Raw genomic sequence first — 12,227 nt, forward strand, 5'->3', positions numbered from 1 at the left:
GTGGTGATGTTTCCTGTTCGGTCACCCCCTCAACGCCCAAAACAGGTTGAATGTCCGGAGAACAATGACGGTTACCTAACTACATACATAGGTAATGACGTTATCAATTTTTCAGGGGGAAAGGCCGGGTTGGTCTTGAAGGATTCACCTCAACAATCTTCCAGTTATCTGGGCGCCAACGGCTGAGGATTCAAGCCAGGATGACTAGCTTTCCTCTTGCCTCTCCATAGCAGCACACTCGTTCAATCGTGTGGGGACTGGGAACTCTGGCATCCAAGTTCATGGGACGCAGGGGAGCTCGCCCGAGCTATAACAGTACGGAATATTTATATGCAATAATACTAACTAATAGTCAGGCATCGGCCACTAATGGGGCTGCAACATCGGGGTAAATAGACTAATCACCGGATTAGACGCGTCATCTTCTACAGAGGGTCTATGCTCGACAATCTGATTTCTCCAACATGCATGGCATTTATTAGTACAGAGCGCCTTTGAGTCTATAACAGCGGTATTTCACCCTTTTACAGGTACATACATACTTTGTAATTCAGAATCCGTATCATACGAAGTAGTGATTATTCCTGTTCTGCTTCCTGTTTGGAGAGTGGAGACGGAGTGGACTTTATTAACTCTTGGTGAAACATGCTAGCTTAAGGATCAACCGTACGGTACTGGAGCTGGCAAAACGGGCTCAAGAAAAGAAAAGAACAAAAAAAAACACGTGGTTACGGACACCTCCCTAAGAACCTGTGCAGACTCCGGAAAAACTCCGTGGGCTGATTCTTCACTGATGGCGCGTCTGCGTAGTACAAGCATGAGTCAAGCACCAACGTCAATTGGTAGCTCTATACATCATGCCTAGAAAATGACCTATTGAATTTCGAGGATCATGCCTTCGGGTACGAGAGTTCGGCGCAGCTGGAAGAACTCCGATTTAAACTATAATTAATTGACCAAAACTCAGTATTGGGTCGCAGAAATCTATATAAGGTTTAATCCGTAATTTATTGATATTAAATGCCCGGACAGTTGGTGGTCATGTGAAGGGAAAATAACGAGTACGGCGTCGACAATAATACTTCTTCAGAGAGGAGTGGGCCTGCTAAAGGGCGGCCAGAGCTTCAGTAGGGCACAATCATTATCTGATGAGTTTGGCTTAGGCCTTGACTTTGTTTAGTTAAATAGAGTCCATCTTAGTTTATAGCTCGGCCAGCTAACTGCGGGCTAGGCTTTGATTTTAAACACTGTGGAGTAGATAGATGATAGAAAACAAAAATACAAAAAAATAAGGCGTGAACCCGACCGGATTTGAACCGATAACCTTTCGATCTGGAGTCGCTGTTTGAATTGTTAGTATATGATGTTTGAGCCAGATTCTCATTGGTTCACTTACAACGCGCTACCGTTGCGCCACAGGTCCTGGGTGAGAAAACGTGTCGGATTATTGATTATTGAATCAGGGAGCTTCTGACCCGGAATGTGAAGAGAAAAAGCAAAAAAGAAGGCGTGAACCCGACCGGATTTGAACCGATAACCTTTCGATCTGGAGTCGCTATTGGAATTGTTAGAATATGATGTTTGAGATAGATTCTCATTGGTTCACTTACAACGCGCTACCGTTGCGCCACAGGTCCTGGGATGATCTTCAGTCGAGATTTTAGGTATTATAAGCAGATAGGGTTATCTTCAAGCAGGCTCTTTTAATGCTGCCTGCGGATTATCTTCAATTGACGGATGGAATTGTAGGTATTATACCATGAAGCGTCGGGCACAGTATATTTGTAATTTACAATTAGCTAAGGTGTTTATTTCTGACAGCTTACTCTAATGCAAGAGATGCTATCTGCCCTTGACCAGCTTTTCTGGTGTTCTAACACATTCTAGGCCGGACCATGTTCATATTGTTCAAGTCCAATATGCAACACCTAATGGAGCGTGTACGTTTTATCGACCCTCTTGCTTGCTCAGGACAAGACTCTTTGAGGCCTGGCACTTTGCGTCTTTTCCGTTGGTGAGTTCCATCTCCTCTAGACTATCCAGAAGATCAACCACGTAATCCTGGCAATTATAGCCCGTGTATGGGTTGTGAATCGGTGCCTCCGCCGCCGCTTGGTCGATAGCACCGATGCTGGAAAGAGGCACCTCACAGAGGGGAATCAACCCCACGATTCCGTCGGTAGTTAGAGCATTTTCGAGCTTTCTATCGAAGCGAAATCTGTTCGTAGAACCCTCGACTTGCAAGTCTATCTTTTGCTCGGCTGTGGGCCCGTCGATGAAGAGACCCCAGTGTTTGTATACTCCTCCTTCATTATTGTAAATCGCGACTCTAAGCTCGACAGTCGATGCCATGGTATATATGTTGTGGGTATTTCCAGTCAGTATATATTGTCAACTCCCATAGATGTGTAGTCTTGCTGAGCCCGGTTGGTCGGCGTGGGTGATCCTGATCGGGTGGACATTGGCCATGGTTTTATAGATACCTGTCATGTGACCTACTTGTCCTCTTTATTCTCGATCGGATGGCATTTTCTAAGATCTGTCTGGAGCCCTTGTTCTCGGCTTTGGACCGCTTTGTGGAGTAACAATGTCTGGTGGTTTATTTTTGAGTGTATCCTGGAGATTGTATAACCTGAATCAGACAATTGGGTCACTCTTCTAGAGACAGTATGGGAGGTATGTTGAAAGAAGGAAGACAAGGGCCAGGGACTTGCGCTCACTGCGGAAAACAAAAGGGGCTGGGGTGATAAAGAAAGCGGCAGTGGACGGTCACCTGGTGTGGGTTTTATTAACTTGCCTTTCAGTGCGCTGTGTGGTGAGCACATGCTTCTGGAATCAAGGACCATGGGCAGCCCCAAGCTTAACCCATTTCGCCGTCGCTCTCCATGGTTGTTCTCTGGTTTCGGTGGAAGCCTGGCGAGATCGGATAGGAAAGTAGTTATGGTATGTTGGGGCATATAATCAATGGAGTAAGTGTGGGGGTTAAAGGGATGCAACCCTGGCAGAATAGAATATATTTCACCACCAGGCATGTCAGAATATATACGCTTAGTAGAGCACAACTCTACACGCATAGGACAGCCCCCAAAAGTCAGGTAAGGGGATAAATACATGCATTACATGAATTAGTAGTATCCTCCGACATTCAGAGGTCAGAAGAAATAATCCACCAAACCAGGAAGTGAATATAGGTAGTTATGTGGTAGAAGCAGGTCTATTGCTGTAGAATAACGGACGGATGATAAAGGAATATCCTCATGGATAACAAAATAAAGCTCAGCCTATCATCCAATTGGGGACCTGTGGCGCAACGGTAGCGCGTTGTAAGTTAACCGAAAAGAATTCATTTCAAACATCATATCCTAACAATTCCAATAGCGACTCCAGATCGAAAGGTTATCGGTTCAAATCCGGTCGGGTTCACGCCTTCTTTTTTTTTTTTTTTTCCTTTTTATATCCTACCACCGAATACTACATAGCTGCTGGCTATGGAACACAAAGACAAGCATCCTTCCTATCTTTTCTTTTTATTTTTGTTTCTTACTCATCCACATCCATGCTTTCGCAGCACCCAACACCACCACCACCACTGCCTCGTACCAACAACCACGCACAGACATGCAATTTCTGTTGTCATGTTGGGACTATCCCCTGATTAGCGTTGACTGATCGACACAGCACTGTATCACTATCAGCTACGTAGCCTTGTTCTAGTCGATAATAGTTATCTCCTGCCTCATTATTAGATTTCCTCATTTTATGGTCTGTTATTATGCAATAGGACCGGTTGGCATATGATCTATCGGACAGGGATGCTTTGCACTGCGCCTACGCCGCAAGTTGTGGATCCTAGGTAGGTGGGAGTCTGGGACACCTGTCGTGTAATTTATTCCTGATGATTTGATGTGTAACCACCGCGTATGTATCCCGAGTCTGGAGCTCCATGTTTTCGACTTACTGTCAGTACGGGCCACACACATATAAAGGGATGGGATGGGGATGGAGCTTTTGACGGCCTGGAATGGGCTGCCCCTGCCTTAGTGCCACGACGGCGTTTGGTTCGTTGCAAAGCTGAAACCGGAGGTGTGGAATCCGACCTGGAGCAGGGCCCACTCTACTTTCCGAGGATGCGCAAAAAAAAAAAAAGTTCGAGTTCCATTCTTCTTCTTCGTCCTCTTCCTTAATAATGTTCCACTTATCTCCATTGTTTACCTGTGCGAGAGTGACAGTGACAGTGACAGTGACACAGACATCCCGGGTGGTCGATATGATAGATGTCACTGAAACCGTCATTAAACTTCCGCGGATGCAGGAAACCCAACGCTATGAGTTATACGGACGGTCTAAGCACAGCGCCCGATCTGGGCGTGGTTAATCTGTATCGTATACAGAGCCATATTAATAAACCCAGAAGATGCCAAGGTTGGTTTGGGATGATTGGATCCCTCGGGGAACCAAAACGCGCATCGAGTTTGGTAGGCTAAAATCCAGGCCGTAAATTCCAATGGAGACCAGATCCAGCATGATTCAAGAAGAACCCTGACAACGGTTTTGATTACGATCCTACACCCGCAGGATTACGATTACTATTAGACCTATCCACCCATGCAGTACGGGTGTACACAAATGGTCGTGTAATTAATTAATAAGTACGAAAGCTTGACGGGAAGCCCGGGTACGCGCATGGGCAATCTTACTCCTTATCACGCCCTTTTAAGGGAGGGAGAGGGTGGTAAGCGAGCATGCCGGTTGCGATGATGCAGGGTGCCGAATTGTTTAATCTCGTTAGCAAAAACGATATAAATGGTAACTGCGTAGCGAGATTACTACTTATAATTAGGTAGGGTATTATTTTTAAATCCATCGAACACCAGGGTCATTGATTGGTAGACTTCCTCTGAGGCTTTCTTCCTTCGGGATCTCGGTATAACGAATCACAGGAGAGAAAAAAAAGCAAAAACGCAAAGGGATTTTCTTTTTTCTTTTCACATAAACAAGCTCAGAGATGATGTGTCCGACTAGCGACGGAGATAATGCCCGATTATTAGCTGGAGTGGGTACCAGTACCATTCAGCTTTTGTCGTCTGCTCCGAGAAAAAGCCAGACAGGTAGACCAACAATTGCTCCAAGCAAATAAATATCCGTCGATCCGTGCATGCCAATGCGTCGAATGCGTGCCTCGTGGCGTTGTTCGGTTGCAGTGCTTGGCAGGGAATGGGGAGGTGTGGACACTTGACTTTGGGGGGGACCCGTTCGTGTTCGGCGGTTGGCAGACGGGCAGACGGTCAGACAATTACGGAGTGAACGGACTGACGGACTATGTATGGAAGATCGATCATTATATTCTGATGCTAAGGTATGCGGGAAAAGAAAAGGTTTATATCCAAAATTAGACGGTATGGGGTAATCCTTTAGAGTCATGGGGGAGTCGTTTCACTGCAGGGTCATCAAATTGGGGGAGGGGGCTATGGTCAGCATAAATGAAACCGGAATGAATGTGGTACAACTGGAAGACGGTACTTTTGATCTATACATACGGTATCATGTTCCTCCTTCCTTTTTCTTTGTGTCTGCTGGACGGTTGGATGGCAGTCTTCAAGGTTGTGTCTCTCCGCATGGGTGGAATGTATCGTCTTTTGACGGCATTGGATAATTGATTGCAGGGATATTTGAATGAATATTCTCAGTCTCACACACCACCAGCATGACCCCGTCAGCCCCTACGCAGCATACCCCTAGTATGTACGTAGCATACGGAGGAATAGGACTCAGTATTCTACGGTTCCTCCCAACCTAACCTTACGGTTATTACCTTATATCGGGCAGCTCCAATCGGCTCGAACGAGAGCCACAGGCACAAGAATGAACGAAGAATCCTGAATGGATCTCGGAAGTGGATCGACGGGCGCTTCCTCTACCATTCAGACATACCCGCCTGGCTAGCCACGGACTACGGACACACTAGGGCTGGCACTAACGCCCTTGGTTTGGACTCTGTAATTCCATGCCGGACTAAAAGTCCACTGCAGGACTAGCGGCTGACCCGCGCTGCCACAATGGCCCCCCTCTCTCTCCGATCGGCCTTGATTGATTACAACCTGGCGAATTGCGCGACGCCATTGTTGCTTATAGAGACTACGGAGCACCTTACCTCACCTCTCACGCTCTCCGGACTTGCTGCGACCTTACTGCTTCGTCTTCCCTCTGACCCCCTCTCTCTTTTTCTTCTCCCCCCCCCCCTCCCCGCGTTTGGCTCCCCTTCCGCGTGTCTTTGGCTGTTGTGGAACGACAGACATGTACCACGTCCCTTCATCTTCATACTGACACCGGATCATTTTGCCCTTTTATTTCCTCGCTCTCTCCGTCCTCTCCGGGTGTTCTCCTCGACCTACCTCCATCGCACCACCCGTCGACCCGCCTGTCGAGCTCCGAATCCGCTCTGAGAGCGGCAAATACCCACCTTTCGTAAAGAGACTCACTTTCTCCCTTTCTTTTTTCTTCTTTCTTTCTTTTCATTTTCTTTTCCTTCCATCTTTCTTGAACCTCTGTTCACGTTCGCCCGTCGATTCGCCCATAGCTCCTGCCTGAAGCTGTCCGAACTGCCGAATTTTCGAGGTCCCGATCTCCGCAACGCCGTCCGGTTCCAATAGATAACTCTCCGCAAATCCCTCCTTTGCTCCAACCTTTCGGTCCGTTGATTCGACCTTAGCTCGCAGCGACAGAGCTTATACCCTCTTACCGGCCACGGAAGGTGTTCTCTGGTTCACCGCGGGAACCTGAAGTGGAGAAGTTTCGAAGGTCGCGAGAAATCACATCCGTCCAACGGTGTTTAAATTCGAGGTCTGGCTACCGGGAAGTCTGGATGGTCTTGTTTCACCCGTCGAGAAGTTGCGACATACCACCCTCCGCGAACACCAACACGAATTAATCTCAATCGTTGAATAATCTTGTATTTTTATAATCGGTTAGTCTTCCCCCCCGAGAACAAAGGACCCATGAACCTCGTATTAGGAGCTCGAGGTCAACACCTGTTTCGAGAACCGCCGCTTGAGTGGTCACCTGCTGCCGGGCGAATGCATCCCTGATTCAGCTCGGCAACCACTCGGCGCGTTAAACTCCTGATCCAGACGCATTATGCACCGAGTATTTTCTCCGGGCAGCTGCGGCCTTTCAAACGGTCTTTGCTGACATCTTTCTTCCTTCCGACTGTAACAGTGATATTTGCGATCCTTACTGTACAACATGGGTTGCATGAGCTCGAAGCCAGTTAATGCAGACGATAAAGATGCCGTCCAGCAAAATGCCAAAATAGACAAGGTGTTGAAGAATGACAAGAAAGTGATGGATAGAACGATCAAGATACTCCTTCTTGGTATGTGTTATCTGATGTCGCAATTATCGAATTTTTGGATACATAGGATTTTTAGTCGCATCTCTCGACACTGGGAGACGGGAGCGAAGCTCGAGATATGTGCTAACAATTTCCCTCTACAGGTGCTGGTGAGTCAGGAAAGTCGACCATCATTAAGCAAATGCGCATCATCCACTCCGGGGGCTTCCCTGAAGATGAGCGCCGCCAAACACGTGCAGTGATTTATTCGAACATCGTCATTGCTTTCAAAGTCTTGCTGGAAATCATGCGCGCAGAGAGCATCGAGTTTCAGCACGACGGCACGAAAGTATGCATATCCTGCCCTTCTCTGTTTCCCGACATTGTTTTTCTAACGAAAAATTTCTTGAATTAGCCGCTGGCAGATCTTGTCGACCACTTAGAGCCGGATGTAGGGTCCGACGAAGCTTTCTCAGATCTCAAAGTTCGCGACGCCATGAGAGATATGTGGGACGACAGTGGCGTTCAGAAAGCCGTTGCCCGAGGGCACGAGTTTGCTCTTCATGATAACCTTCATTAGTGAGTGCGCGCGGATAACCACTGGGAACTGCCCATGCTGATTAATATCTAGCTTCTACAACTCGCTCGATCGGATATTTACCAGCGGATGGCTTCCCGACAACCAGGACATGCTGCAAGCCCGCTTGCGAACCACCGGAATTACAGAAACGCTGTTTGAATTAGGTCAAATGAATTTCCGCATGATGGATGTTGGTGGACAGCGGTCCGAGCGAAAGAAATGGATTCACTGTTTCGAGGGTGTCCAGTGTCTACTTTTCATGGTCGCTTTATCAGGGTACGACCAATGTTTAGTTGAAGACCAGAATGCGGTAAGTGTCCAGTGACCCCATTTCACTTCGTTACGCCATTCCATTCAAGACCGGACCGACTAATCTGTTACCTTTAGAACCAAATGCACGAAGCAATGATGCTATTCGAGTCGCTAGTTAATGGCGAATGGTTCAAGCGAAAACCCATCATCTTGTTCTTGAACAAAATCGATCTCTTCAAGGGAAAACTCGACATCTCACCCGTTTCCAAACATTTCCCGGATTTCAACGGCTCGAACAACGACTTTGATGCTGCAGCCAGATATTTCGCAGACAGATTCCGAGGAATCAACCGCATTCCGGACCGAGAAATTTACATCCACTACACCAATGCTACCGATACGACGTTGCTGAAAGCAACCATGGACTCGGTGCAGGACATGATTATCCAGAAGAACCTTCATACTCTCATACTATAGAATGCCGACTAGTAATGGTTGGCCTAACGACGTTTTCCGCGAGCATGAGATGCAAAAATTCACCCTTCTACCTATCATTTCGCGTTGCACTTATTGAGCGATTTCTTCTCATTCCTTTCATTCCTCTCGCCACACCTGGAGCTTTCAATTCTTCTGTCATCTTTTATATATCCTTCTCTCGGTTCTCCTTGACGCCACGGTATAGCGTTCTTGGTTGAATTCCTCTTGCCATGTTTGATTGCATTAAAAGCCATTAATTCCTGGTGATCTTTTCTCCCCCTTTTTCCATTCTTCTACTTTTCATCCGGTTCAGCGATGGGTCTTTTCTTATATAGTCCAGATTGATACCATCTCTATTTTTTCATCCTGTATCTGACGATTCCTTTTGTTTTACCCCCAACTTTTATTCCCCAGTGGATATTTTTTCTGTATTAATCTTCATTTTCGTCACCTCTTTTGTCTGTCACGAGCTGAATACGTCTCAAATCTCAAGTGTTGTCTTGCGCCTGAGCTTGAGGCGGTGAGAAGTCGGTGCTTTCAGTTCTCTTACATGTGTTGGCAGAGAGCGACAGGTGCTTGAGTGCTCGACACTGCACTTACTGGCCACTGAGACCCCTCATCACTTGGCGTACATACATTGATTCTTGGGGTGTATGCTTGTACGGATCTTTGGGATTACGAGCAGTACATAGTTAATTCAATTGATACCAAAGAAGCCAACTGCACCGTAAGAAATGGAGTTCTACATCAATTCCCGGAGTAATGCGAAACTGGTAAACAAGAACTGATGATGCTTCATGTGACCCTCGTCCGTCTTGGCCTGACGGAATCACCTGATCCGACCCTCGGTGTTGCCTGAGGCGCAACACGCGGACTAAACCCAATCGGGCTTCCGCCTGATCGGCTCAACTTCGATTTCGCCTCAGACGACTTTCTCCGGCTTTGTTCCCGACATCTTCGTCATCCCAGTCCCTGGGCCCTCTCGACGGAAAAAATGCTGTCGTCCTCATTACGCCGGGCTGCATGGGCTCCTATTGTGCCCATCTCCGGCATATCTCGTTCGTCTAGTCAAGGTCTTACTGCCTCTTCCAACGGCCTCCTCGGCGCAACACAGCAGGTGCGTCAACGTCGATACTCCTCTTCTTCTTCGAAACCCAGCGATGGCTCCCGAAATGTCGACGCTTCTTCCCAGACTCCTGCGAAAGGTGTGAACTCGGCGGAGAAGCGTGAGGGCAAGGCTTCCAAGCGGAGGGGGAAGGAGAACAACGGCCGCAACGGTTCTAAGTCAAACCAGCATACAGCCTTCTCGAGATTGCCGAGCGTTCCTTCGACTCAGCACCTCCAGCCGCATGGTAAGTTTTTCTCGATCAGATCTCGCCACGTCGAAAAAGACACACTTTCCGCCATCTCTCTGCCAATCCTCAACTAATTGAGAAAAATTTTTAATAACTGTGATCGATACAGATGTCCACGTTGCGTCGTTCTTTTCTATCCACCGGCCCATCTCCGTCTCTACCACCGTCCCTCCCACCTCATCCTCCGAAGCCTTCGATGCGCTATTCACCGCGAAGAGATCGTTGAAACACGAAGCGGACGATGTCATGTTCACTTTGTCCTCGACCGTCGACTCCATGGAGAACGCGGCCCTCCACGCCGACCAGGAAGGACCCGTGAGCAGCTTCGAAATGGAGGGTGGTCACCCGGACGGCATGAACATGGCAGACGTGAAGATTTCCATCGAGGAGCTCACGAAAAGTCTCCGTCCCTTCCACCCGCCCCCGCCGCCGGTGCCCTTTGACGAGGCGTCGGCCGCCACCGCCACCGCCGAGTCGGAAGGCCACGAGACGTCCAGCTACTCGACCGTCCTGACCATCCACGAGTCCACGCACGCCGACGGCCGGAAGACCTACGAGGCTCATACCGGTCCGTTCCTTCGCAACGCCGACGAGATGGACGCCCCCGGCGCCACGGACAGCGATGCCATCATCGACGTTCCCGCCAACCACTCCGAGACCACGTACATCGAGCGTGTCCGTAACAACCGATCAATGCACGCCCTCAGCACCAAGAGACGTCGTCGCTTGAAGATGAAGAAGCACAAGTTCAAGAAGCTATTGCGGAGGACGAGAACGCTGCGACGGAAGCTTGAGAAGGCCTAATCGGAACAGTTTCATATTTTTGCAGCCTTTTCTTTGTCTCCCATAGTCATCTCATTGTTACTTTTTTGTCCATATCTTTCCCCTTAACTCTCTATCTCCCACCCTACCTTTTTATTCAATGCATGGAAAGGAAGAGAGAGAAAATAATCATCTCTCCTTCTCTCTCCCCTTTGATATCATGTTTGTTTGCTTGACCGGGTAGACTTAGGAAGGAACCTTATGTATTATTCTTGAGTTGGGTTTCTTTAGTTCCATCGCTGCTTGTTTTTTTTTTTTTTTTTCTTATCTTTTGCTGGTCCCTCATATCATATGCGTTTTATATCTTGCATAATTTTCTTATGTATTGTTTCCTCTCCATAGACAATATTATTTATCTTTTACATGTCTCTTTTTCTTTACTGGTGCCATAACTATAACTCTTGACTTCGTACCCATTCGTCTTGCAATTTATCCATTTGTTCATGGCCCTCTCGTTTTTGAAATTGTTCATATGCTAAATCTGAAGTACTGTCAAGCAAGATATCAACGTTGATAGAATGGACGTGACACAAAATCAGGATTTTCTCCGTGAAAGAGACCCGTAGACACCTTAGTGCGAAATAGGTAAATACCTACCAAGATATCTCCGTACGTAACCTCGAAAATGATACCAAGGAAAAGAAAAGATAGATATATAGCGAATATACGATCAATTCAGCAACACAAGAACACAGGCACAGGCACAAAAAGAAAAGGATAAGAAAAAGAAAAGACCGTTTCAGCATTGCAAATAGAAAAGATCCCAAAAGATAAAAAAAAGAGTTTAGGATCACAAAGCGACTCCCATAAAATACAGTTCAGCGCAGTCCTCGGGCGATGCAATTGTATCTACCTTCCTTCTCCTTTCTCCTTCAACCTCTCCAATCTCTGCAGCCCCATTTCTCCCTCTCTCTCGTAACATTCTTTCTACCGAATGTCCTAGGGACCTAGTCTACAAAGCCTAGGCTAGTACATCGGTATGAAAGGAGATTCAATTGTCCAAAGTCAAAAATCATTTTTCTTTCCGTTCGACTCGTTCGTTTCCCTTTCGCATATCGGCCCTGTAGAGATAAAGGTATTATCCCCACAGGTCGAATAAAAATCCAAGATATCCCATGTCAATCACAGTGGGATACCAACCACCCACACTCCGTCTCTATATACTCCATACAAAGTTTGATTCTCGCTCGGCGGTTGTTACCATTGCATGGAGACACCGAGATGGGGTCGCTTAACAAGACGTTTCGATGGTGGAGCGAGAGTTCATCAGAAGAGCGACAATGAGACCGTAAAGACCTGCGAGAGAAAGGGCACGATTGTGGTTAGAATCGGGATAAAATAGAATAGAACAGCGTTTCACGCTATTGGAGGTGAAGACTTACCCAAGACTTCAGCGAAAATGAGAATCAAG

General features: G+C 47.3%; 3 protein-coding genes across 3 annotated transcripts; 2 read left to right on the forward strand and 1 right to left on the reverse strand.

The window, feature by feature from the left end:
* Positions 1–1,947: 1,947 nt before the first annotated feature.
* On the reverse strand, positions 1,948–2,352 carry KD926_003067 (uncharacterized protein; the record flags this gene model as incomplete). The annotated part of the gene is made up of 1 exon (XM_053097353.1): positions 1,948–2,352. The coding sequence occupies one exon, from the start codon at positions 2,350–2,352 to the stop codon at positions 1,948–1,950; it is 405 nt and encodes a 134-aa protein (XP_052958698.1).
* Positions 2,353–7,242: 4,890 nt separating this feature from the next.
* On the forward strand, positions 7,243–8,639 carry KD926_003068 (guanine nucleotide-binding protein subunit alpha; the record flags this gene model as incomplete). The annotated part of the gene is made up of 5 exons (XM_053097354.1): positions 7,243–7,372; positions 7,495–7,679; positions 7,746–7,909; positions 7,962–8,220; positions 8,298–8,639. The coding sequence occupies 5 exons, from the start codon at positions 7,243–7,245 to the stop codon at positions 8,637–8,639; spliced, it is 1,080 nt and encodes a 359-aa protein (XP_052958699.1).
* A 994-nt stretch (positions 8,640–9,633) lies between these two features.
* Positions 9,634–10,798, forward strand: KD926_003069 (mitochondrial 37S ribosomal protein mS38; the record flags this gene model as incomplete). The annotated part of the gene is made up of 2 exons (XM_053097356.1): positions 9,634–9,991; positions 10,104–10,798. 2 exons carry the CDS (start codon positions 9,634–9,636, stop codon positions 10,796–10,798), a joined length of 1,053 nt encoding a protein of 350 aa, XP_052958700.1.
* Positions 10,799–12,227: the final 1,429 nt, after the last annotated feature.

The sequence above is a fragment of the Aspergillus affinis genome (assembly GCF_023601865.1).
Source record: "Aspergillus affinis strain CMG 70 chromosome Unknown NODE_16_length_405296_cov_86_143545, whole genome shotgun sequence".
Lineage (NCBI taxonomy): Eukaryota > Fungi > Ascomycota > Eurotiomycetes > Eurotiales > Aspergillaceae > Aspergillus > Aspergillus affinis.